This window comes from Carya illinoinensis, chromosome 3, assembly GCF_018687715.1.
Source record: "Carya illinoinensis cultivar Pawnee chromosome 3, C.illinoinensisPawnee_v1, whole genome shotgun sequence".
Taxonomy (NCBI): domain Eukaryota; kingdom Viridiplantae; phylum Streptophyta; class Magnoliopsida; order Fagales; family Juglandaceae; genus Carya; species Carya illinoinensis.
The window spans coordinates 54,174,582-54,201,207 of NC_056754.1; the positions used below are offsets into that span (position 1 = coordinate 54,174,582).

Here is a 26,626-nt window from a genome sequence, read left to right on the forward strand (position 1 = left end):
ATTCATCATTTATTTTCTCATCATTTTCTTAACATTTTATGATGTTGCATTAGATGATAGGTTCACAAGTAAAATATAATGTTTTAGTCCGATCGAAAGATGACTAAGAAAATGGAGAGATGACTGAACATGCAAGCTCTTCCAGAATTTCTCCCCTATTTACATTATGAATATAATGTGGGTAAGCACTGTTAGGGTCATCTCAGTAGCCATGCATGACTATGTTTCACGCTATTCCAACTCCCTGAGGCTCTCACTTGTAAGCCACATCTTTTTTCGGATGATCAAAACTGTATCATCCTCTTCTTGCAACGCATCTCGGCCTGCATCAGTTGTAGCCACTGCCTCCCAGTGTAACATTTGGAGATGCTTCTTTATGAACTCCACCACTGATTTCTTATCACGGACAATAACGAAACCTTTCGGTCTAAGCATCCGATCCATCTCGATCAATAGGTCCTCGACACTGCAGCCTTTCCTTCCAATATCAGAGAAGACAGTCCAAGCATGAAGTAGATCATAAGTTCGTGGGTAGGTTGAGAAGGCTTCACACCTGTCATTTTCTCCCAAAGGAGTACGTATCAGTATTAAAGTACAATATAAGAAGGCATGAAGTTTGTGATCGTGCTTGGGATGACTTTGTCCTAAGTAATGCCAAACGATATTCTAATTGGAATACAATGATTTTTCCTACAGTAAGTTCTAGAAGTCTACATGCCGACATTTTTTTACCCTAAAGAGCACCACCAAGAGAAAAAAAGATTCAAAATCTCACAAGGTTATAGTTAATTTTTCAACTACTTTGCAAATGAGCCATCGTTTTGCAAATTATCTTACTTTGCAAATCACCATAATGAATTGTTTATTACTTCTCAAAAAGAAAAAAGAAAAAATTATTGAACATACCAGTCATGAACCGTGCCTATCAAGCCTCTATCATACACTATCTTAAGAGTGTTAGGTCCATCTTTTGGCACCACATTCATGACCCATACATCTTTGTCCTTCAGAGCAGCCGCAAATGAACCGATGTTTGCCTTCATGTCCATCAAGTTCCTCAGAGTGTCAGAGTCGATCCTCGAGCTCAAAAGAGTCCAGTAATTCTCTACTCTTTGTTGCCAAACTTCCTGTACCACCTCAATTTAGTCATTCACCAAGTTCTTGTGAGTGTGTTTGTCGTTACTGCATGAAACAGATGGAGATTGTGCGAAAACTTACTGTGTCCTTTTCGAACATTTCATTAGAATATCCAAAATCAGCTAGACGTGGGGGTGGAGTTATTAATCGAGCTGGCCACGGAGCCAAACTACTTCCTCTTGCTCTCTGGTTGTCTGATTAGATCAACAAACTATTTTGTTAGTAACTTTTCAATTTTCAATCATGATCTCATGAAGTTAGGGAAAATTGATAATGCAGTCCAACAAATTAAGACAAGATTTTAATACAAGTAAATGTTGCTTAGGTATTACTTGTTTCAGTAACCAAGCATCATTGGAGAACAAAACCATAAAATATGATATAAACTCTAAAAGTATAAACCGATCCAAGAGATTCCAGTGTAGTTTATAGATCATTGTAGTGCAGCAAGCAGCTTCGGTCTGATGCTCATGCACTGTGGTACCACAAACACAACATTGGCTTTTCCCTAAGCCTTCCCTCTCCAAAAGAAGTAAACAGCTTGTACTGCACAAACTAAACAAACTAACCACATGATAATCACTATTGCAATGTCCAAAACTGACTTAAGAGTGTATATAACTAAATATTATTAGTTTTTTGGGGAAAGATACAGAAACCCCGCTCAAACTACCACTCAATTTGAAACCATCCCCCAAACTATCAATTTTTGCAATCATCCCCCAGACTATCAAAAAATTGTGCATGCGTAGTTCTATTAGGTGATGTTTTAGATTAGTGCATGGAAATATGATTGAACTTTTCATAATCATAAATAGCGGTAGCAGTACTGACATTCGGTGTAAGGTGTGATGCAAGCTTCCATATGTATATCCCACACAGCATCTGGGTCATTATTGGATCTGCAGAGGGGAGGTTGGGTCCCGGGTTCTCTTTCCATGTAACAATCATTAGTCAGGGGCTTGACCCAAATAACAGTTTGATTCCTTTTAGCAGCTATTTTCCAGCACATGCGTTCCACAAGGCCACTCATTTCTCTCCATATTCTCAGATCCTCTTCATCCTGTGCATAGGCTTCCGGAGATGAGTAGACAAAATAACCTCCTGGTCTAAGTAACCTATCCAGCTCAAGAAGAAGGATGCCATCCCTTTGAATCCAATCAATCCTACAGCGGGAACAATGCGCAAGTTCAAAAGATCTACTTGGCCAAGGGAGTCTCTTTGTGCCTAAAACACCAAGATATGCAGGAATTCCTCTCTCTAAGGCAAACTGGATCTGGTTTTGATGAACGTCATTCGGTGCTAATGACATTGCAATAATATCAGAGGAAAGCAGGTATCCTCCAAAACTGGCAACTCCACAGCCAACATCAAGGACTGTCCGGATGCTTCCCATATTGTTCAAATTATTATTTGGAAAGTTGAGCATCTGCCAGTGCAAACCATGGATTAGTCATTGCTGTACTCACAGGAAGAATCCTAAACTTAAATGATTGATATTTCCCCCTACTGTGAAAGAGCATTTGACTTACATTAGCAATTGATGCAATGTACTTATCAGCTCCATAATGGAAGTGAGTTCCACCTCCAGGAAAGGAAATCTTTTCACCTTTGACAGTCATCCAGTTCTGGTCAGACTTCTCAGTTGCCAGGTGGGTATGAGGTATATTTACTTTCCATACCTCATCTCTGCTTATTGGCCATTTGATTGGTATCTGTTTCCATAAAGATTAACAGAAAGCTAGCAATGCAATTCTACCTGTTTCTAGAGGCAAAACATCATGCAGCTCCTCGATTTCCATTTGATAAATAAATAAATAAACTCAAGCAGGACATCTCACCTTGTACCCTGGTGGAGGAGGAATCAAACAATTATGGCGTCTCTCGGGAAGTGGGCAATGTCTCTCGTAGTGCTCCATCAGGAGCAGATCCAGCTTCAACCTTGTCTGGTATATGAGATTTCTGTCTAAGCAAGGAATCGACTCCGACAGTCGATCATCACAAACCTTCAATGTCATATTGAGGAGCAAATAAACTTATAATATTTCAATTTGACATCAGCGTACATGAATCTGTTATAATAAGCTCGGGCGTGAAAAACTTACTGGAATGCTCTTTAGCATGACAGCATCCTCTCCATCTTCACCAGGTTTGAAGGAAGATTCATCAGCATCATCATCCCCACTCCAATAAGAAGAACCAAATTTTTTTAAAGATTTACTGCCATATTCTAAAGCAGAGGAACCGTCTTTGCGAGAATACACGTAAAGAAAACCGCAAAAGATCACTAAAGCTAATATCAAAGTAACCAACCGCTTCTTTTGGTTTTCATCAGCTCTTCCCCTCATCATTTTTCTGAACGAAAAACCACCACCCTTCTACCGTGACCTCAACATGCAGAAGCTCAACATCAAATCTATAAAATCGAATGGACTGATTGTCAACAACCCAATACAAATATCTTACACCAAAAGCAATCTTTATACGTTTCGCTGCAGAATTGCCACAATTTTTTTCTTCACAAGTTTCTCAAAAATGGCACCAAGTTATCTAATTTAGGTACCTGAAATCAAAGCAACTTAGGTAAGAACTGGAAATGCTCGACAAAACAGCAACCATATAAATTATATCGAAGAAACGCTTGTACAGTTGCATGAAAATCGAATGTCAGGGAAATCAGGTAACCCACTAGCAAGTTGTACACTTCCATGGCCCCACCCCATGTTCTGGGTGGGCATTCCTATGAAAAAGGCAAAGACCCATATAAGTTGATATAACCCGATCCTTGTCAGATAAATGTCAGATGAAACAAGTACATAAACAATGAAACAACTTACCAAATGAAACAGTAGCAGTACTGCGAATTTTGAAAGCTGGGAAACCTGAACCTCTGACTGACACATGTAGTGGCATAAATGAAACAAGAATAGTGAGAGGGAGAGGAAGGGTAAGAAGGTAAGGTAATGCTAAAGGGTTGTATCAAACGAAAGGATTGGCACCGACAGTTGCCCCCCCTTGCCAGCTTAAAAAGCGGTATTGAAAGAGATTGATGAAAACCCGGGTCAAAAATCTTCAAAGCGATTGATGAGAACCCATCTCAAAAGCTCAATCATCCTTCTTTTTCCCCCCAAAAAATGTCGGCAATGTTTACAGCCATAAACTTTTTCAGTTCGCAATTATTGGCTTAGAAATGTTAAAGGGAACACACCATAGATACATGTTTACCTAGTAAATAATTTTGGTCAAGCATGTTGATTATGGTACGCATCCCACAAGTTCTTTAAATTTAAGTAAATAATTAGTGGGTTAATATGTGCTGAGTGTGTGAATTGTGAACGTAAATGCTAATTCAGAGTCGCAGACTCGCAGGAGGGACACTTGCTCGGGAAAGATGGAAATGGCGTCGTATGCACGAGAAACGGAGAACTTATATGATCTCCATGACTCCATCCTTCGTGGAACGAGTCTTCGAGTTCGATTGATCCATTAAAAAATAAAAATAAAAATCGTTTCAAAAGAAGGATCCTATACATGCAGTTTGTGAAGGGGGGTAAAAATATATGGCCAAGCCTAGCCCACCAAGTCACTAGGGGATAAAAGGGGAAGGAGGTAACGTAGGTGCAAAGAGGTTGTCAGGAGTGGAAGAGGCATGGAGCTGTCAGGAGAAAGGGACGGCAGGAGGCATGGGAGCTATCCGGGAGTAAAAGACAGGCTACCAGGCACGCGAAGCAGACCCGGCCTTGCCCCTACAGGGGGCACGCAGACAAAGGGATTACCGTAATGGTAAAGGTCCAGAAGACTTTCTAGGATCTTCTTCCTCAACTTCTTTGATCTCTTCAATTTCTCCTACTTCCTCTTGCGAGGGAGCTCCAAAAAGCGGTCATCTCCAGCAAATATATATATTCGGAATCACCATTGTACAGTGACGAATGAGTGGCTATAAGAAACTGTAAACAATAATATTATAGTAAATTTTTTCTCCTCAAACGCCTATAGAGGTAAATATCTTGTCCAACTATGTAAATATGTGTGTTTACCTTTTTTATTTTCTCTGCACTTATTTCTTTTTTACTGTTATGAATGTACACATTGTCACTGTACAGTAGCACCGGTTCATTCCTGAGAGCACTGGACCATACCCATCGAGGCCCAAATTGTCATGATGGGTCGGGAATGACTCTTTTTCTCTTTCGGCATGTTGTGAGATTTTTATAGCATTAACACAGTTCATCATGCAACCAGAGAGAAGGAAAGGAGAAACAAATGAGAAACTGAAGAATGACTTTTTGCCGTTTCAACAGGTCATAAAATTGCGTATGGTAGAGTGAGCCAAACCAGTATGTTGCTGCTTCAAGAAACGAGAGAAGAAACAGGAGCGAGGCAAATTGTTCATCCTTTGTAAAATGACAGAATGCTAATATGTATGGGAGTTTTAGCAACATTAGGATCTATCATTAGGGAGGAGGGAGGGATTTGCACAGGAAACCTTTTCGGATTCCAGAGATGGCCAGTGTGAACACGACATTTACTTAGTTGCCATTTTCTTAAAAAATAAAAATGATATATAATTCCCATTTTATTGCACACTTGAAAATATTGATTTGTTGTCCAATTTGTTTGCAATCTTTAAAATTGTCCAACTGAATGCAGATGGAAATTGTCATCCAGAGGTTCGTATCAAGAAGCAAAAGACGAGGCCGCATTCCCTACGCGAATCCTGTTAGGTAAAGGCCTTGCAATAAGGCCATCCATGATCCAACCCACTGATTCCCCATCATTCTTGACATGGTTGAACTCCCTTTGCACATACTCAAGAGATATTTGCAGCCTCCCACCAGTTCGACAGTCATAGGAAGCACTTCTTGCTTCAATTGCCATACTTTTCTCCAACCAGTACAAATAATTGACATGGAACAATGCCTTGAGCATGTCTTGGGGCAAAGAACTTTCTTTAAGCACTACGCAAAATCTTCCCATCTGCTCAACCAAAATGTAGCCTTCATTTCTATACAGATTCAACAAAGCGAGTAAATCCTCTTTGTTGCTGACAAGATCACTGAGCTTAGATCCGAGCTGCAGCCGGCACTCAATTTCAGCAGCTGCATCCTTTGCCTCGGATGATAGGACAACTGGTTGCGCTTTGTACAAAGAATTGAAATTAAGAAATGGAAGAGCTGGGAAAAGGGGTTCCTCATCATTGACTTCTTTGGTTGGAGGTGCTTGGCCACTAAGGAGATATTCACTAAATATCAAACTTGCACGATAAGGATTTAAAGTTCTCAATTGAATGGATTGATATGACTTCAGATTGCAAAACATGTGAATCCAAGTCACCACACTAAAAGAAGCAAGAGCAAGAGATGTAGAGGAACCAATGGAATTACCCAATGCTATACCAAGCATGATTCCAATAGACTTGCTCACCATTCCTTGAGCTTCACCCTTGGCAATTACCTCAGCAAAGTTCCTTTGAGCAGCAAAACCAGCATAGAAACAGCTCCTGGTAGCAGCCTGGATGAGTGCAGCAGCTGAGCGTCCTGCTCCAGCAGCAGCACCAATGGGAACAAAAAGATGTGGAAAAGCTGGAGTCAGCATCTCCAGTCCAAAGGCAGCATTTTCCAAAAGATCAGCAAACAACCTCCATCCCTTGGGATTAACATCAAAATGCCTCCCGTACTTGGAGAGCATAATTTTACTGAGATACCCAATTCCATCTTTGAGAACCCAGTTGACAGCAGCAGCAGTAGGGATGGCTCCTTTCCCTAATCCAATGGCATAGAGCAAGGACTGTGTGGCAAGCACGCCGCTGACTTGGCTAGCGATGCCCTGGACTCCTCTCCATAGAGAGTATTCCAAGTAATCATTGGTTACACTGTGGGGAAAACCTTCTGGGAGCATCAAACGCAAAAAGAGATCTCTACAGCACAACCACACCCTCTCTGGGATGAAGGATTGAGTGAGTCTAATACCAGCTCCAGTATCAGGTTGGGCAACAATGTATGCATCATAACAATTATCAGGGATGAGCTTGGTCCACTTGCCTCCCTTTACTTCCCAGACAGACCTTGGCTCCAATGACTCGGACGACTCCTGAAAGTTAAAAGCACCAGTAGTAGTAGTTCTTGCGAGAGCAGATTTGGCAAATTGCAAGTGGCAGAAGCAGCATAACATGGACCAACAGAGTATTAACACCACGAGAAAAGGGTAATGAAACTGTGAAAAATCGTCATGCCACCACCAAGAACCCTCAGAACCGTAAGGATTATTCCAACCACCATTATTGCTGTTGTTGTTGCTGCTGCTGCCGCCGCCGCTGCCGTCGTCACTGCAGCAGCAGCAGCTAACATCTCCCGGCAGCCGACGATGGAACAGAGAATGAAACTGAGAAGGGTTGCCCCTGATTCTTTCCAAATTATCAATCTGTTGGCTAATATAAGAAAAACCACGGCCATGAGCAGTAGCACTAGCATTGGCAAGAAATGGGAATGGGGATGACTTCAGACTAAGTGACAATACACATGTAGATAAAAACGGCCATCTTGGTGGTTGAGTTATTACAGTAGGAGACATCAAATTTCCCGAAAGGCACGTGGCCCTAAAAGCATAGTCCATCTCTCACACTCTATACCGCCACCCTTTGCTGGGTCATTTATCCTCACTCTTTGCTTAAAAAAAACACTAGAAATCAAGCTCGTAGTAAAACCTCAGCCTTTGCAACTTAGGATTGAAATCTCTCCACTTGAGTTTGTTTGATGAAAATGGGTTTATTCTTGCACTCCCTTGCCTTGATATTTCAAGCTTGGCTCTAGAGAATGTGGAACAGTTTTCATTAGAACTTCTTCAAGCTTGATTACCTGCACAATGAGTTTATAGAGCTTTTATCAATAAATTATTTATTTACATTTTTTACCTCTATACATGCATGTGCAGTATCCTATCATAATGTTTCCAGAAAACGGTAGAACCGGAGTTGGCATGTACTCTCAAATTAATAAAACTAAATTACATGGATGAGCGGATTGTGTTGCCAGTTTAAATGGTGATTCTTTCTGTATGAAGAAAAAAAACATGAAAGTCAACAAAGGAGAGCAGAGTAGAAAAAATGTCAAAAAATGTTTATGATTCTTAACTAATTTGTTTTTCTCAAAAAAAAAAAAAAAAAAGATTCTTAACCAATTTGTTTTTCTCAAAAAATAAAAAAATAAAAAAAAGATTCTTAACTAATTTGTTTTCGTACCATATCATTTCACTACAGAACAATCCCTTTAGCCATTTAGAGATACAAAGCCAGATTTTCGCATGTTTTTTCATACAAGTAAGATAAGCTTTGTTAATGATAAAAATGAGAGTTCAACATAAAACATACATCAAGTTAGAGTGGGAGAAGAGAGCAAGAAAGACATATGTGAGTTGCCATCCATGGATAGAGTACACTGGAGAAGAAAGACTAGCCAAATCAACCATAAACTACATTCAGTAACGAATTTTTTTTTTTTTTTTTGATAGGTAAACGATAGTATTAATACGAATAGGCATAGCCCAAGTAAAACAAGAAGTTATACAAGAGATAAAACCTACATTCAGTAACGAATTTTTCATGCAGCATCCATCCACAAATACTCTCCAAAACCCACCCACCAGAAAACAAATCCCCAAATCATGTAGATTTCAATGAGTATACATCAGGATTCTATGGGGTATAGGACGTGAAGTCTTTTGCATCAATACCAAGCAGATTTAAAAATAACATAATCAATTCCTCAAGAAATCTTAATTACCCTTAGTTTTAAACTAAAACCTCAATTTAACAGTGTGAACGCAAGATGTGTTAATGAATTAAAATCAACTGGTTTTATCATGTCGTAGAGTTTAGCTCTCTGGTATCCAATTTGAATACTAAATTTTATAAAAAAAATTCAAACTGACAAAAAATATCAAAGTCAATGTCCAAGCACCTTTTTTTTTTTTTATAAGTAATAAGAGATTTTATTACCAAGAATTTTGATAAGCACACTCTAGAAGCAGGAATGTCCAAGCACCTGACAGCAATATATTTAATAGCTTCATTAGTCCTCTCTTTTTTCTTTTTTTTTTGATGTCGGGGAACCTCTCCAAGGCAGGGCCCTTTGGACCCACCTCTGCAGAATAAACCCCGGTCCCGTGCATCGCACCCTCGGAACATTAGTCCTCTCTTGAACTCGCATTATATAGAAAATATGGTTATGCAACGATCCAAAAAAGGCTCGAGCCACATTTGGGCCATATTACAAAAATACTAGTCAAATGCTACAACCGGAGCCCATGAAATCATTATAAAGAGCAAAAATTTCTCCCTCGCAAACAATGTGAGATCTTATTCACTACCTATACTCATTCAATATGGGGTATCAAAATCTCCACCCTTCCAATTCCCAACATCTTCATCAGGCCTTTCCATCATAGGTGTGATTCAAGTCCCACATTTCTCTTTGACATTGGCTCACATACCATTTGTAATGACCCAAGGAAGGTCCAAGCCACATCTAGGCTATACTCTAAAAGGACTACTCAAATGGCACAATTGGATCCCCTTGAAATCACTTTAAAGAGCAAGAACTTCCCCCTCCCAAGCAATGTGAGATCCCATTCGCCATATGCTCACTCAATATGGGGTATCACAAATTATGAACCTAAAATTGATAAGAATAGTCAGAAGTTTTACTTCACAGATTATGAACCTAAAATTGATAAGAATAGTCAGAAGTTTTACTTCACAGATTATGAACCTAAAATTGATAAGAAAAGTAAGAAGTTTTACTCATCCATCTCCATTCTTAAAAACTAATGAATTGACACCTAACAAGTCAGTACCACTCAATGTGGATATATCAGACATATCCTAAAACCAACCCAGCAACCCCCCAATCCAGAACTTCATTAATGAGAATGCACAAATTTATTCTTCAACAAAATTACAACCAGACCTGGTTCTAACACGCCTAGTTCTATTTATTATTAAGATGAGCTTTTGAAAAAAAAAATCAAATTTTTCATCACCGAAAAAAGATTTTCAACTGCATTAGTACTCCATTACGCTGACACTTAGCACTGCATTGTAAATACACATTACCTACAGCACCATTTAATATATAATTGTTAGCCTACTTGCGTTAAATTTAAACTAGCTCGCATTTACCGATCAAAAAAACAAAAATTTAAACTAGCTCGTAAGAAAATAAAACAAGAAAAATAAAGCACCATCCACTAATGCCAACCAGCACATTTATGACAGGAAATACATTGATTCCTTTCACTGTATTAAATAAATATTTTTTGAAGATGGAGAGGGGGGAGAGGGGGTTCACATGTGTGCTTGTACACTCGACACCCACAAACACCTACAAGCTTAAACGGACACAACGCCGTTCAAAACTGGATACAAAGCCGTACCTTAGTAGTATAGACTTTGTCGCCATTCTCGTTTATGTAAAACTGGAGATACATTTTCACCAGACGTTCTATCCACTGAAACCCCCCATAAAATGCCAAATTCAAACACCTAAAAGCGGATATAAAACCAACAAAATCGTAACAAGAAGAATTAAGTACCTGCTTGGCCAAACAGAGTCTTCGTGCTAGGGTTTAACAGAGAGAATTCGTGAAGAAGATAAACAATGGCCAGGGCTTTAACGGTCCTCCCAATTTGTTTCTGTTCCAAAGAAACCCTGGTTTCTCTTTTATTTACTGCTCTCGAGGCCCAAACCATTATTCCCCCACCCAAGCCCACCCCGGTTCAGGGCTTTAACTTCGCTGGATTGATGGAAAATGATACCTAACACTTGCCTTATAAACAAGCTTATTTCATTAAATTATTTAATTTTTTAAAAATTTTTACATAAAATATAATAAAAAGTTTAATATTTTAAAATAAAAATAATATTATAATAATATTTTATTTAACTTTCATCTCATTTTATTTGTGTAATCGAATAAGGCACAAAATGATATCGTTTCATAACTAAATTTTATAAGTTTTAATTAAGAAATTTTGTATTTTTCTCAATAAAAACTAATTTCCAAATAAGATTTTTTGAAGGAAATCCTAAATTATGAAAAGATGAATTATTATTTTTTTTTTAATTTGATCAAATATAATTGTCAAATAATATGCTCCTTATTTTTATTAAGGATCCCATTATTTCATAGTCTATTGTGTTGTATTAAATTAGTGTACACAACTAATTGAAAGTATTATATCATTTACATTTAAAAAATGAATAATAATTAATAATATTTCTCTTAATGAAAAATTCTACATGAAAGTTTTACACTACAGACTTCTACATAATCATCATGTAATTTATCATTTTTATCCTTCTATCTTAATACTTAAATATGTGTATTTAATTAAATGACAAAAATAATAAATCACATATTGGTTAGGTGTAGGTACTAGGTATCTAGGGTGAGGCTTCCTTATAACATTTCTCTTAACTTAATATCTAAATCATGTATCCGTTTTTATTTATTGTTCAATAAAGTCTCATTTGGTTTCACAAATGATCTTAACCCATCTCATTTCATATTATCACATCATACAAATATCATTCAAATATAAACACATTTCAATTTCAAATTTTTATCTAATCATTATAACTTTTCCATACTTTCAAAGAAAGCACAAAAAAAATTCAAAATTTTAAAATCTCAAAACAAATCAATGTTAAGAAAATGATATTATAATAATATTTTAACTTTATAAGTTATAATATTTTGAGAAATGATATTTGCAACCGTGAAATGCTCAAGCATTGCACATATTTTTGAAAAAATATAAGTAAATATACGATCTACAAGAAAAAAGAATTAATTTTTTAATAATAAACCTGATTTTTTAAAAAAAATTACGCGTTGCTTGTATATTCTACCATTATATCTAATATTATTCTAATATTTTTTTTAACCTTTTTCTTTTTTAAAATTCAATAAAGTATTTTAATTTAAACTTTGATTACTATTTAGTATTTACATTATTCCCATCTCATTCCATATATGCTTACTATTTAGTAGGTGGTGTTTCTTTCTCCTTCCTATCCAAATTTTCATTTTCTAAAGCATTAAAAAAAATAAATGCTTTGCCTTTTTCTCCTAATGACAGTTGACCTTTAAAAAACTCTCTTCAAACCCACGTCTCTCTCTCTCTCTCTCTCTCTCTGTCTCTCACACCCTTCTGATTTTGATATACCTTCTTCCTCCTCATCTTCTGCCCCCCAATTTCCTTTGCTTTCTCATCCTTCATTGATCATTCTTCCCTCAAAAGTGAAAATTACCCACATTCTGAATTCCCAGAAGAAACTCGAAAGAACTATGTCGTTTAACCAGCTGCAGGAGGAGGACGATGAGGCCACTTTGGAGCAGACCCTTTTGGTGGTCCGGGAGGTGGCCGTCTACAAAATTCCGCCCCGGCCCACCTCCGGCGGTTATAAGTGTGGAGATTGGCTCCAGTCCGACAAGATCTGGTCGGGTCGCCTTCGGGTCGTTTCATGCAAGGCCCGCTGCGAGATCCGGCTCGAGGACCCGGCATCGGGGGACCTCTTCGCCGCCTGCTTCGTCTTACCCGGCCAGCCCCGCGAGAGCTCCGTTGAGACCGTCCTCGACTCGTCACGCTACTTCGTCCTCAAGATCGAGGACGGCCAGGGCAAGCACGCCTTCGTGGGGCTCGGCTTCGCGGAGCGCAACGAGGCTTTCGACTTCAACGTGGCGCTCTCCGACCACGACAAGTACGTCCGGAGAGAGCACGAGAAGAACGAGAGTGGGGAGGCCACTGACGATACCCACATCGATATCCATCCCGCTGTTAATCATAGATTGAAGGTATAATTTCTATTGAATAGAAACTGAGAAATTATTGTTAAATTTTTTTTTTTGGCTTAGTTTGATGCAAAATCGAATGCGGTATTTGGTAAGTGTTGTTAATTTGTGAGAAAATTTTCATTTTGGGTGTAGATGAATGTGCAGTTAGTGCAATCGGTGTCTGTAAGTTTCTAAGAGTGGTGGTGTTGTTTATCTTCGTACAGTTGAATGTGTTGGACTGGAATCATGTTTGATTTTGTAAAATGAGTGTAGTGCATTTGTGTGAAGTTTATGTTTTGAATAGAAGGGTGCTTATTAATTAGTAACTATCAAAAAAAGGAGTGCTTATTAGTGACTATTGGCATAGACTTTGATACACTGAGGGCGGTGATCTTTCTTCAACCTGCCTCTGTGCGACCTTATGAGGGCTTAAATTTTTTCTCTGGTTTTATTTTTGGATGGAATTGACTTAAAACATGCTTTTATTATAGGAAGGAGAAACAATCCGGATAAATGTGAAGCCCAAAGTCAAACCAACTAGTGGAACTGGTATGCTTTCAGCGGCTGGTCTGACAGGGGGGCTTTCTGGAACTGGAAAGCCTAAAGCTTTGGGCCTTGCCCCACCACCCACTGGGGTGGGAAAAATTAGGTCTCCACTCCCTCCCCCTCCCAATGATCCTGTTGCTGCTCGGATGACCTCTGCCAATCACCACGGGGTCGATCTCAAGGAATCTAAGGAAAATGTGAGGCATTCTAATGATCCTTTGACAGACCTTTCTCCACTTGAGGTTTGCCCTCGACCCTTCATCCTCATTATCTCCCTCGTGATTCACATTTTATGAGAACTTGAAACTCTATGTTGTAACTGCCCTGAAATGCAACATCTGGCATTTCCATTTTATTTTATGCCGATCTCTTTTATTAAAAAGAATGACATGCTTTCTCTTCCCAAATGTGGAGGTAGGAAATCTTTAGTTTAGTTTGTAGAAAGAGGCATGGTGGTCTTCTTATGGCTGCCTATTTCTGTTCTCTGCTATTGACTGCATGTATCATTTTTGCCTAATTAAAGCTAAAAACATGAGATGGCCTGCATTAAGTGCCAAATTTGTAGAAGATTTTAGCAAATGTCACTCTGTAATAAGAAAGATTAATATGGATTTCATTTACAAAATGTTTGTCGGATTGACATAGCAAATGAATTGATCATGTAAGGATCCCTGAAAAAATGATTTGCTGACTGCTCAGGCTCTTGTTTAGTCTTGTTACATGATGTGCCTGAGTAGTTTATCTTGGATATTACTACATGATGTGCCTGAGTAGTTTATCTTGGATATTACAATTCTTTGAGGGATCATTGATATATGCTTATTATATGGTCATTGGTTTCCTACGTTTACTTAAAGACATTGTTATAAACTTCATTGCTGGTCCCAAACTTGAGGCGCTGATCTCATCTGGTAGGAATCACATGGTGTATAAACTTTGTTATGCTATTTTCTACTACAATAAACTTATCTCCATGCCTGCTTGTGGTCACTTGGTTAACAGTCTTCCCAGACAAAGCATACTGTTCCTACCTCACCTGTTTTTACTAATATATGTAGTAAATTTGAATACCAAGTTATTGATTTCAATCTGTGTTTAAATGTGAACGTTATGTTCATAGCACGTTGCTTGTTGGGATTTGCAGAGAAATCTTCCTTTGGCAACTGGATCAGGATCGAAGACGGCGGCATCGGGTTGGGCAGCTTTTTGATTGTGTGAGCATTTATTAATTGTGATTGAGATCCTTGTTTGATGTCTTTTGAAAAAAAAAAAAAAGTAACAAAAGAAAATGAGAATGAAAAAAATAGAAAGTAAATATCTCTGGAAAATAATGTTCCCTGGAATATACCTATATATGCTTCTTTTGTCCCACTTGAACTTATAAGATCTTAGTTATATAGCAAAGGCTTATTTTTCTTTTCTATGCTTGCCTTGCTGACACAATGCTTTTGTCAACTAGAATTTGGCATGGATGACCATCTATCTAAATTGGGTGGGCTTAGATAGTTCTCATTTTGTTGTAGATTAATGCTAGATACAAATTTCAAATAGACAAAAGCCATTTGTAAAAAAGTGGGTCCCACTAATAAATAATAGTTTTTTTACACTTTTTAGAGGTGGGGTCCACTTTTTTACAAGCAGTTAAATGAGTCTTGTCCATTTGGAATTTGTACAAATCATTTCTCTTTGTCGAATTGGCACACTGATTTGAATGGCACATTTTGCCTTGTATTTTTTTTTTTTTTCCCTAAGCAAGCAAATTTCATTAAAATAAAAGATGATACATGTTAGGGGGGTGGGGTTCCCCAACAAATACCCCAATACAGCAACCACAGTACAAAAGTTGTGAAAAAAAAAAGCGGGTTTTGAAACCAATTTCTTGGTCTCTACCCAAACCCTACTAAAAATGTATCGTCTTAAAAGATGTTCAAAAGGTAAGTCATCGCTGGAGATGGTGTAAGTGGGTGCACTGTAGTCCATTGTCTTAAGATGTTTTTTGAAGAGATTCGTAGTCCCTTTTACAAGATCACTAATTAGGGAGAGCGATAATCTAAGTAGACCAACATCGAAAGAGTAGATCTACGGTAGAGGAATAGTCAACCCGCGCCTTTGGAGTGGCGTGTGAGGGCCACCCGTCGGAGGTATGGAGGTGGGGTTGAGCCGCTTTGAAGGATCGAAGGGTGGAGAATTTGTTGGTGTGGCATGTGTAGCTGGCAGAGCTGTTGGAGTGCAACAGATGGAGTGTGGCACTCCGACCTAGATTTCCATGGTCGGAGTGCAGCAGATCTGACAAAATTCGAATCGGTAAACAAAACCTACCATATAAGCATATTAAAATCTAGGTAGTTGAAAGGAAAAGGAGATGGAGAGAAAGTTGTAGCCAAGACTCATAACTTCCTCTTCGATGAAATCAAACGGAATGATGACTTTCTTTATAGAGAGAAGCCTTCTCTTTCTAAAAAAAAGAAAGAAAAAAGGCGGCCAGCCATTTGGCCATGTAATTGAAACAAGAGTAATGCTTTATCACCATTTGATGATAAAAAAATATGTAATAAATTTTCAGCTTTCTAATGCCCAAACCCCCCTTCAAGATAGGCCTACAAACCTGTTCCCATCTGACTAGATGAAATTTGAACTCCTCACTTATTCTGCCCCACAAGAAGTCCCGTTGTAATTTCTCAATGCGAAGTGCCACCCTTGCTAGGATAGGAAACAGGGATAGGAAATATGTTGGGGGGTTAGAAAGAGTACTTTTTATTAGTGTAATCTGGCCCCCTTTTTATAGGTACATTCTCTTCCAACCTGCTAAGCGTCACTCTACTTTCTCAATCACGGTATCCCAGAGCACAACTGCTCTGGGGGGGGTCCCCAATGGAAAACCTAGATACGTCATGGGGAGAGTAGCAATCTTACAGCCTAGAGTATTAGCCAACTGTCTTAAGCGTTGAACACTATCAACAGGCACCATCTATGATTTGTCCATGTTCACTTTCAAACCTGAAACTACCTCAAAGCAAAGGAGAAGTGCCTTCAGTACTCGCACTTGGAGTTGATTCGCCTCGCAGAAAATTAGGGTGTCATCTGCAAACAACAAATGAGAAATGTTAATACTACCCCCTCATGGGGTTCCAATCGAGTAACTAGTCATGTGCCCATTTGCAACCAGTACTGAGATCATTCTGCTCAAAGCCTCCATCACAATGACAAAGAGTAAAAGGGACAATGGATCTCCTTGTCTTAGGCCTCAAGTGCTATTGAAGAATCCAGTAGGGTTTCCGTTTATTAGGACTGAGAATTTCACCATAGATATACACCAGCGGATCCATGATCGCCATCTCTCCCCAAAACCACACTTCTCCAAAATGTCAATAAGAAAGTCTCAGTTAACATGATCATACATCATACGCCTTCTCCATGTCTAGCTTGCATATAATCCCTGGATAGCCTGCTTTCAATCTAGTGTCCAGACGTTCATTAGCAATGAGCACTGCGTCTAAAATCTGTCTATCCTTTACAAAAACATTTTGGGGCTTATAAATTATCTTTCCTACTGCCTCACCAAGACGGTTTGCAAGTACCTTGAAAAGAATCTTGTAGACTCCATTGACTAGGTTATATATTCCTTAATATCCTCCACCCCCACCCTTTTTGGCACCAAGGCTAGAAAAGTGGTATTTAAGCTTTTCTCAAACTTTCCTGTACATACAACACTAATCTACGATGATCACCCTTCATTTTCTCAAATTGTTTGTTGTGAGGATCTTGCCCAGGGAAGCAGTCCACACGAAGAAAGCTGCTTTGAGAGGCGCCTTGTGTTTCCAAGGAAACTGAGAGGGTTGCTCTTGAGTTAGGGCCTTGTAGAAAACACTAACCGAAAACAAGTCTTTTCCCGAGGGTACCCAGCACAACGAATCTAGAAGCTGGTTACTTGGTTTGGTTGAATACAAAAGACTGAAAAAGGCTTCAAAAGTGTCCATTTCTCAATCTTGTGCCGCCTTGCTAAAACTGATGTTCCATTGGATTTACTCCCCCACTACTACCATGACTTCCGCCGCCATTGATTTATCTTTGTCACTTACAACTGAGAATAATGTTGGGAATAAATCCTTAAGCGCACAATTACAACACCAGGTGTCGTACCAAAATTTGATCATGTTTCCCTCTCCTAAACAAAGCCTAGTGTAATGAGAGAAGACCCTCCATCCTTGTCTGATATATTTCTACAATTTCACACCATACGCCCCTCGCACTTCCTTATGGAATGAGGTTTTTCGTAGATTAGACTTGGGTTGGGTTATGCTGAAAACAATAGTGGCGACTCTTGCTAGCTGGAAAGGTCTAAGAGGCAACAACTAGATGAAGGCGATTTGGAAGATGATTCCGATATGCATTATGTGGTGTGTGGCAGGAATGCAATGAACGGACATTCAAGGACAAAGAGAGATCAATGGAGGAGTTGAAAGTCTTCTTTTATAGAAGAGTTTTGCTATATACAAGTACGGTCGCGTACTAATATGCGTACCAATACTGATTCATTCATACTTAAAATTTAAATTAACAATGTTTTTAATAAAATTTACTTTTTGACCAATCACATCACATTGGTGCACAGATTAGTGCACAATTATGCTTGCAACTATATTTTTCCTTTTTAGAACTCTTTGTACTTGGGCTATTGCTGTTAGTTTTAATGGCCAAAATCTACATGATTTTCTTATTTCTGTTGATCATACGTAGTTTAAGACATTCTTTGTACTGAACGTGGCATTTTGCCTATTCTTTAATTAATATACTTTCTTACTTTTCTCAAAAGAAACATGTAATAAATAATTATTTAATGGTGATAAATGTGTCACATCTTATTTAGTGGGATGGTAGTATGGTGTATAGAATTTTCCTTGAAACAAAAGGTATACTATTTTTTAACAGTAAATCTAAGGCTAGAAAGGCACAACTAATGCTGTTAAACAGTAGAACAGGCACATTTTTTCTTTTTGACTAGCAGTAACTAGGATTTAATGTATGTAGTGTCGTCGCTGGACGTTGAAATGAACAATGGACTGGCCAAATGATAGTGGCTAATTCCTTACCTTACAACTTCACAGTTTCCGAATGGTAGCGATGCTAACAGGATCCACCTTGTCCTACTTTCTCGTGCAAAGCTGGTTTTAGAGTTGCCCAAGTTTGCATTGAGCAAACAGTGGTATCTGTTTTTGCGCTCATTAATGGGTTTTCTTATCAGAAATTAAAATATATGAGAATGATAATGGGATTCCTTTAACATAAATTTTTTCTGAAAGACTTTATTCTTGTGGGCTATTCTTTTAGATTTTAATGGCGGTTTCATGATTTCCTTGTAACTATTTCTAACCCTTGAATAGGTGTATGCACTTGTATACTTTCAGCGTACCAAGGCTATGCCCATCCTTATATCAATAAAATAACTTACTACCTATCAAAAAAAAATTCCTAAACATAAAAATAAATTACATGGAAACTGGTGGACGAATCAATGCATATACAAAACTCTGTATTCGCAAAGAAAGAAAAAAGAAGGCAATGTTGCCTGTATGTACATCCCAGCAATAGGCTCTCGGAGCCACCTGTAACCTCCTCTTACATGTCAAGCAAGCATATTGCTCCTAATCCTGTTTTAAGAGAATTTACGATCTAATTCTGCTCATTGTCTTCCAGAAACAAAATTAAATAAAAATAAAAAAAGGAAAGTTTTAAAGAATCAATTAAAAAACCAAAACCTTTAACCTTTGCAAGTTAATACTGTACAGTAAAAGGGTGTTCGTTGTGGTCTGAATCGGAAAGGGCCCAAAAAAAAAAGTAGCTAGAAACTATAAAGGGGGCTTCTTGTCACCTTTGCGACTGAGCAATTGAATATGGAGGCTCCAGATCCTTGATGAATATTTGATGAAGTCAAAACAAGGCATGCACAGGGATTACCAGGGGTTGACGATATTATTGTTCTTGATACTCTGGCTTTAGAACCCAACATGATTCATTCAGGTCTTTCACTAGTGTTGCTATTTCCTTCAAAAGATTCTTAAACAAAGGCAGATCCTCCGTAGGTATCCTGTCCTTAAAGTGCTGCACTATGCTGGCTGAAGTGGTACTTCCGCCTCTTTGCTGTATAAATGTACAGATCTGACGTATCAACACTTCAGGTTGTACTCCAGCTATGTTCTTCGAGGATCTTGAAGGCCCCACATCGATAGATCTTGCCTGGTTACGAGAACTTGAAGCCAACCCTTGCTGATTTTCAAGTCCAGCACCAACAGCTCTTTCTTGGTTATTTCGGATTCTAGCCAATAGTTCAGCTGAAGATAGTGCCTTCCCAGCAGAGGCACCAGCGGCAATGCCATTTACATTGCTAATTCCATTACTGGAGAATTCATTTGACTGCTGAGTACTATTTGCCAACTTAGAGTTCACAGTTGAACCAAACTTCTGGCGCACAGATGATGGGGCACCGGCAGTCCCTGATTTCCCAGTCCATGTTGGGACAGATATACCATCCCGACTTCGGAGCATCCGTGACTGGCGTAACGCTTCTGCAGCTCTTTGTGCGACTTGGGAAGCTTGCTCCTCAAGCCTCGTCTTCTCCTCATCGTGGGCATTCATGATCACATCATGGTTCATGGCACTCTGTAAATTAAAACAAGTGGGAGGCACAAAAGAGAACTGACTCTGTTCAGAAAAATTAACGGTCTAATGGAGCAACGTGGTATCTAATATAAACAGTTAATTAATGCCTTATCATAAAAAAATGCCTTCTCATGAAAAAGTGGCTTGCACCTAAATCAGCTTTGAGTATAGGTAACCCCATTAAAATCTAAGTTCTTTTGTGACACTCGGAGAATTGTGACAAGGCTTCCCTTATCACTATATATTAGCTTTCCTGCTTCCGTATACAACCAGACGAACATTCAGGAAGAAAAATGACTTTAATTTACAATTAATGTTAAATGTTAACGACGTAAAATAAAGGTAAGATAACACAAGAAAACAATACTGGCAGTGGATAAAGGGGATTGTAGGCAAGAATATAGAGTAAACTTACATGTATCCCATGGGCATCAAAAAGACTCCTTAAAATGTTTGCTTCTTCATCTACATCACCATCGCTGTTATCAGCTTTTTCTTCTCCTTTACTGCCGGAAGTTGCAATGTCTGATTTGTCACCATTTTCAGCTGCAACAACATCAGCATGTCGCATAGAAACTTTAAGAGGTTTACGCTCATCCTGCTTATCTTTCTGAGACCCAACAACATTTACATCTTCAGAAAGCTGACTGAAAATATTAGATGTTTCAGTTGACCCACCCTCTCCGCCATCATTCAGTGTGAAGAGATCCTTCATATCTCGAGATTTAAAGAACCTTCTCTGTTGTGGGTTCTTCAAAATCTTATTGGTTAAAAAATGTTTATAAATCTGTCGGTGGTACACCTTCTCCTCTATAGTTCCGCGTGTGATCAATCTATATACTGTTACGTCCCGTTTCTGACCAATACGCCATGCACGCTCCCTAGCCTGTTAAAGCAAAACCAAACCTGCTGTCAGCTGTGTTGAGTATTCCATTATCTTAAATATTCTTGAAGTGGAATGAATTTTATGAAAACAGGGGGGAACAAAAACAAGGGAAACGGGAAGGGGGGGAGGGAGAGAATCAAACAGAAAAGATACCTGCATATCAGTTGAAGGGTTCCAGTCAGGGTCGTATATGATCACCCGGTCTGCACCAGTTAAGTTTGTGCCCAAACCACCAACCTTGGTTGTCAAAATAAAGATAAAGACATCATTTGAATTATTAAATTCATCTATTAAGGCCATTCTCTGTTTTATGGGAGTAAGACCATCCATTCTCCTGTAGCTATAGCCAGCAGCAACCAAGAAATTCTCAAGAATATCAAGCATTTGTTGAGTTTGTGCAAAAAGAAGAACCCGATGGTCTTGTTCCTTCCAAACCTTCAGCACTTGTTCAACAACTTTCATTTTTCCACTGCGTTCAGGATTCCCATAGTCTGGATTATGGGATGAGTGCTCCCTCTCAAGAAGATCAGGGTGGTTGCAAATCTTACGCATGACATCAATTCCATAAAGTGAATTTCTATTCCCATCTAAAATCTGTTCCACCTCAGTGCTAGCCAGGAAAGCTCGATACACAGACCATTGCTCCGCAGTGAGGCTGCAAAAGAGGACATGTTCGGTCTTCTTTGGAAGGTGGGCATTCACATCAGCCTTCATACGTCGAAGGAGATAAGGCATGATCAAGTCCCGCAGGACCACAGCACACCTGCATGGTGATAAAATAAGACTCAGAAACTGATGTAAGGAAAAAATTGAAATTCATAAATTCAAGAAATCCAACTTGACCAAGTGAATATTGAATTCATTCTCTTCCTACTCACACCTCCCTCTCTCTGCAAGGGCATCTTTCAACATTCAAGACTTACTTGAAATAAGTCAAGATAAAAGAAGCCAGGTTTCAATGAGGATGTACATGGTAAAAAAAAATTTAAAAATCCAGACCCTTATAAAGATGCTCAGAAGTATCACAAAGGCTACCTGTAAGCTGTGGATACTTGTAATGGTGAAGCATTAGCATAACCACCGACAGATATGGGAACTGCAAACTCTGCCTCAAATACAGGTAAGACACCAAGCTTCCCAGGGAAAACAAAATCAAATAGAGACCAGAGTTCAGTCAGCTTGTTCTGAATTGGTGCACCAGTCATTATAATGCGATGAACAGTCTGTAGCTGCTTGCAAACTAGAGTAATTTCAGCATTAGGATTCCGAATACGGTGTCCTTCATCCAGAACTGCATAACCCCATTCAATATCAAGCAATTTTTCCCCTAATATGCGCAGTTGCTCATAAGTGGTGATAAGCAACCCAGATTCTGATTGTAAAACACGATTTATCAAGGAATCCCATTTTCCATTGCTCCTGGATGAGATGTCCCCCTCGTGTTCACTTTCAAATGAACCTTCACTTTCATAATCACTATCATAAGACTTGGCTTGCTTCTTCCTATTAACAGGATCCTGCGCAGAATCATGTAGCATCTCCACATGAAAGTTTGGGTACCATTTTTGTGCTTCCCTTTTCCACTGTCGCAATAGTGTAACAGGGCAGACAATAATTGTCGGTTTGTACATATTACTAAAATGCAGTGCACCAAGAAAAGCTAAGACTTGGATGGTCTTACCAAGACCCATCTCATCTCCGATAATCCCACCAGCTCTTTGGCAATGCAATTCCCACAACCACTGCACTCCCACTTTTTGATAGTCAAAAAGTTCAGAAAAGATGTTTTCTGGTATTTTTAGCCCACCTTCTAGTGTTACATAAGGAGGTTCATGATCATTCACATTTATAACATCCTCTGGCTTTTCATCTTCACAACTGGAGGTCACCACATCTCTTGCATCTTTTGCAAGAAAAATAACAAGGTTGCCATGAAGATTCAAGGAATGATTTAGGGCATATTTGGATAATGTCAAAAATAATATTAAAAATTTATATCCAAACAATATTTTAACTTTATAATATTTTTATTCAACTTTTTCTCTCATTTCCCAAAACCCAATAAAATATCTTAACTCAAACAATTTCACCACCATTCACAAGTCATTTCACTACTATTAACAGAATTCTCATCTCATTTAATTATCCAAACATTGTGTTTGTAAATTATTTTTATTTTAAAATTTTATACTTCCTATGCACTTGGACTATGCCTATTTATGGTAATAAAACTCTTATTAACTATTAAAAAAAAAATTGAAATTTGAAAAAGTTGTATTGCTTTTTGTGTTTTGTTTGGAAATTTGAGAAAGTTGAAATGATTAGATGAAAAACTTGAAGATTTGAAATTGAAATATTTTGTATTTGAGTGATGTTTGAGAAGCAAATTATGAAAAATTTTGAGATGAACTTGGGAATGTGGGAAATATGGGAACGTTCAAGTAGGAATGTGGCCTTAGGATATATGGGAACGTGAGAAACAATATATTATTACAAGATCCCAGTTCTAAACTTGTCGGCTAAAAAAAGGTTGTTTCCACATGGCCCTATTCATGTGCTGGTAGCTAAAATATGAAGGCTGTTAAAGGTTTTAAAAAAAGGTTCGGTATGTTGATCACAGTCATTCCTTAAAATTTTTTAGGCAGAAACAGTAATACTTGGACTCATCGTGAGACAAAAGAATCATTGAATGTATGATAAACAAAATACAGACTGTCAGACTGACATAAAATGGACTAATCTAAAGGCAGGTCGCTGGAGTATACATGTTGACAAGCCACACGATGTAATTCTAATGACCAGACAAGGGGTAACACCAACACAATGCACATCAACAAGTTCCTACCATGACATTACACCCTATTCAGAAAAAGCCACACTGAACTAGGCCAAGGTAAAAATACAACTAAAGGAAAACCCAATCACCTATGTGTTAGTTCGCAAACAATAACCCGAGATGCTCATTCTCGCGTACAACTAAGCCCAGAGAACCAACTTATATCTAAAGCAAAGAGATGTGAAACATACCAGATTCTTCCAAATGTTTTTCTTCCCGAGAAACGAGCTTTGTCCACTTCCTGTCAGGCAGAGGCCGTTTATTTTTCCTTTTTCTTTGTGATTCTCTATTCTTTTCTACCTCTCGTTCAGCAGATTCAGGAAGTTTCAAAGGTGTTTTGAGCCTTTGAAAAGGGTGAGTGGGTGCATCAAGCTTTGGCAACGCTTCTGGATCGAGGAGCTTGGTTGCTGAACGAGCTTGAGCAGCCACTGACATTGCCTGTACAGCTCTGGCAACACTGGAAGCAACAAGATCATCACTCTCGTCTTCTTTGATAGGTACATGGTGACTATTTGATGACCCTGGTTGTTGAAGGCGACGCTCAAAGCCCTTCAACTTATGAAACGGAGTTAAAATTCCTTTCCGAATGAATTCATCCCTTTCCTAAAATGTAAACAAGGTAAAATCATTTCTTACCATTCCTCAATCTTCCATTTAAAAAAAAAAAAAAAAAACATCATAATCCTGCAATCCTATCCTTTCAATTCTGCTACAAATCTCATCAGTACAGTGCTGAGTAGAACTTTAAGACCATGTTTAAACTTACCGTTTCCACAAACCCACCAGATGCTGCATCCAGAATTGCATCAAAACCAGAATCCTCTTCAAATTTGACTATCTTCTGTCTCTTTTCTACCTTTTTTCCTGACTTCTTAACATCTTTTAGCTTCCTCTTATGCCTTGGCTCCTCCTTGACCAGATCTCGCAAGGCTTTGTCTTGTTCAACACCTTTGGAAGAGTTGTCCTTGCGCAAATTTGAAAGTTTTTTCTCAAGCTGAGCCTTGGTTTTCTTGAGGCTTCTTAGCCGATCAGTTGCCAAGGCATGCTGGAGGTCTAAGTCGTTAGGGGAAACTTGAACGCCATCCTCTTGATTTCCTAGCTCCCTACCGTCATTACCATCATAAGCATTGTCATCGTTATTTGAAACATTCTTGGATTGTTCGACAGTGGATGCAACGGCATCTATTTCAAACTCTACTGCCCTCAATTTATGGTACAGTTTCGCTTGGCTGGTGGATGATGGGTCAATACTCCCTGACTTCTCAGGAAGTTCCTCCTCCGTGCTCCCTCCACCTTCACCACTGTTCTCATCATTCCTTGCAGCCTGCCATTTAAGAATAGCTATTGTCAGATTCCCCCATTTCTATAGACTAATTCATAATTTTTGTCTCTAAGACCTATAATCATCCTAAAAAATATCTTTAACTCCAAGCAATGGAGATAGTAATAACAAAAATAGTTCTCACGGAGTTCAATCTCTCAGCGACCCATAAATTAGAGAACTGCCCTGATAAAAATTGAAATTTTCTACGCAATCTTTATGTTCCCTAAAGTGCTCATCAATGTTTTTCAAAACTAACACAACGAACAATATTTACACATTCCACTAATTTTAGTTTAAGAGTCTAGGCTGATACCCCAGCTAATATGTCACGCTCGATATCTTCAGGATTCGCGGATGTTATTCCCAAACTGCTGAGCAGAATTCTATCCTCGTCTTCCTCCATATAAAAAGCACCAGTCGCTCATCCACTCAAATCTCATGAGCAGACAACAAAACGCCCACCTACCAAAAAAGAAAAAACAGACGTTATTTTCGTAGTACATCAGCATCTTCTATCAGGTTAAACACGTTCTCTCGCCAGTAAACTGTGCATGTTCTTTACTTCTCGAACCAACACATTGGAACCATATGTGCATTCACTCCGTCCTCAAATATACAATTACATATCGTGCATTTGGGATAACAAGATGGGGAAACGAATTGGAAAGAGAAAACAGAACTGGCTCATATGAAATTGAAGCAATTTTGAAAGGAAATATTCAGAAAGTACCAAGGAGCATGGCCCAAAACCTCAAACCACCCCCCCCCCCCCCCCCCCCAACAAATTCAATCTATAGGAACCCTAAATTCAAAATTCACCTCCTCCTCCCAGTCCCGCAACGACTTCGACGTCGCGCCGATTCTCCTCTCTGAAAACAGTAAATTCAATAGCAAAGTACGGATATATAAACATCGTGTGGCTTCTTCCGCAAGATTTAAGAGGCGTCAGCGACGGTAACTCCAGTAGTCTACATACAATCTTTTCTTTCTTCTTTTTTAACCCCTTTTTTTGTTGTACAAATTTGACGACTCACAGTTTAAAAATGACAACATTAAATACTCCCACAAAATTATTATTATTATTATTCGTAGCTCAAAAAAAAAATTTAATATTTTAAACAAAAATTATTTTTATATATTTATTATTTACTCTATTAATATAATTAGTTAAATTTTTTTAATATAAATAATTATTTTAATCAATCACATCAATAAAATATATAATAATTATACAAACATAATTGTATGGACGATGTTACTATGCTGCCCAGTGTTTATTGTTGGATGTGTTATTTTTTGTAATTTTTTTTCATATTTTTAAAAAATAAAAAAATATATTAATATACTTAAAATTACTTCCTTAATTATTAAATAAAAAAATTATAATCCAACAGTCACTTTAAATAGA

The 26,626-nt window shown here is 38.4% G+C and overlaps 4 protein-coding genes across 10 annotated transcripts; 1 reads left to right on the forward strand and 3 right to left on the reverse strand.

Moving 5' to 3' along the window:
• Positions 1-23: 23 nt before the first annotated feature.
• Positions 24-5,052, reverse strand: LOC122305351 (probable methyltransferase PMT3). Its single transcript, XM_043117825.1, has 9 exons — positions 3,975-5,052; positions 3,701-3,877; positions 3,243-3,553; positions 2,979-3,143; positions 2,670-2,852; positions 1,972-2,566; positions 1,219-1,331; positions 907-1,127; positions 24-553 (listed from the first exon to the last, which is right to left on the reverse strand). The coding sequence occupies exons 3-9, from the start codon at positions 3,486-3,488 to the stop codon at positions 232-234; spliced, it is 1,845 nt and encodes a 614-aa protein (XP_042973759.1). The 5' UTR covers positions 3,489-3,553; positions 3,701-3,877; positions 3,975-5,052; the 3' UTR covers positions 24-231.
• A 643-nt stretch (positions 5,053-5,695) lies between these two features.
• On the reverse strand, positions 5,696-10,858 carry LOC122305350 (protein root UVB sensitive 1, chloroplastic). 6 transcript variants are annotated; one of them, XM_043117822.1, is made up of 4 exons: positions 10,726-10,843; positions 10,567-10,641; positions 8,504-8,584; positions 5,696-7,991 (listed from the first exon to the last, which is right to left on the reverse strand). In XM_043117822.1, exon 4 carries the CDS (start codon positions 7,747-7,749, stop codon positions 5,815-5,817), a length of 1,935 nt encoding a protein of 644 aa, XP_042973756.1. In that variant the 5' UTR covers positions 7,750-7,991; positions 8,504-8,584; positions 10,567-10,641; positions 10,726-10,843; the 3' UTR covers positions 5,696-5,814. The 6 variants fall into 6 exon arrangements, with proteins under 6 accessions (XP_042973756.1, XP_042973755.1, XP_042973753.1 ...); XM_043117821.1 differs by lacking the exon at positions 8,504-8,584 and adding an exon at positions 9,502-9,806; XM_043117819.1 differs by lacking the exon at positions 8,504-8,584.
• Positions 10,859-12,251: 1,393 nt separating this feature from the next.
• LOC122305353 (uncharacterized protein At1g03900-like) lies at positions 12,252-14,936 on the forward strand. Its single transcript, XM_043117829.1, has 3 exons — positions 12,252-12,990; positions 13,461-13,757; positions 14,660-14,936. The coding sequence occupies exons 1-3, from the start codon at positions 12,484-12,486 to the stop codon at positions 14,723-14,725; spliced, it is 870 nt and encodes a 289-aa protein (XP_042973763.1). The 5' UTR covers positions 12,252-12,483; the 3' UTR covers positions 14,726-14,936.
• Positions 14,937-19,016: 4,080 nt separating this feature from the next.
• On the reverse strand, positions 19,017-26,237 carry LOC122305352 (protein CHROMATIN REMODELING 8). Of its 2 annotated transcripts, none has more exons than XM_043117827.1 (8): positions 26,038-26,237; positions 25,532-25,680; positions 24,661-25,218; positions 24,086-24,497; positions 22,094-22,961; positions 21,212-21,821; positions 20,588-21,058; positions 19,017-20,172 (listed from the first exon to the last, which is right to left on the reverse strand). In XM_043117827.1, the coding sequence occupies exons 2-8, from the start codon at positions 25,619-25,621 to the stop codon at positions 19,486-19,488; spliced, it is 3,696 nt and encodes a 1,231-aa protein (XP_042973761.1). In that variant the 5' UTR covers positions 25,622-25,680; positions 26,038-26,237; the 3' UTR covers positions 19,017-19,485. The 2 variants fall into 2 exon arrangements, with proteins under 2 accessions (XP_042973761.1, XP_042973762.1); XM_043117828.1 differs by having other exon boundaries at positions 25,949-26,237.
• Positions 26,238-26,626: the final 389 nt, after the last annotated feature.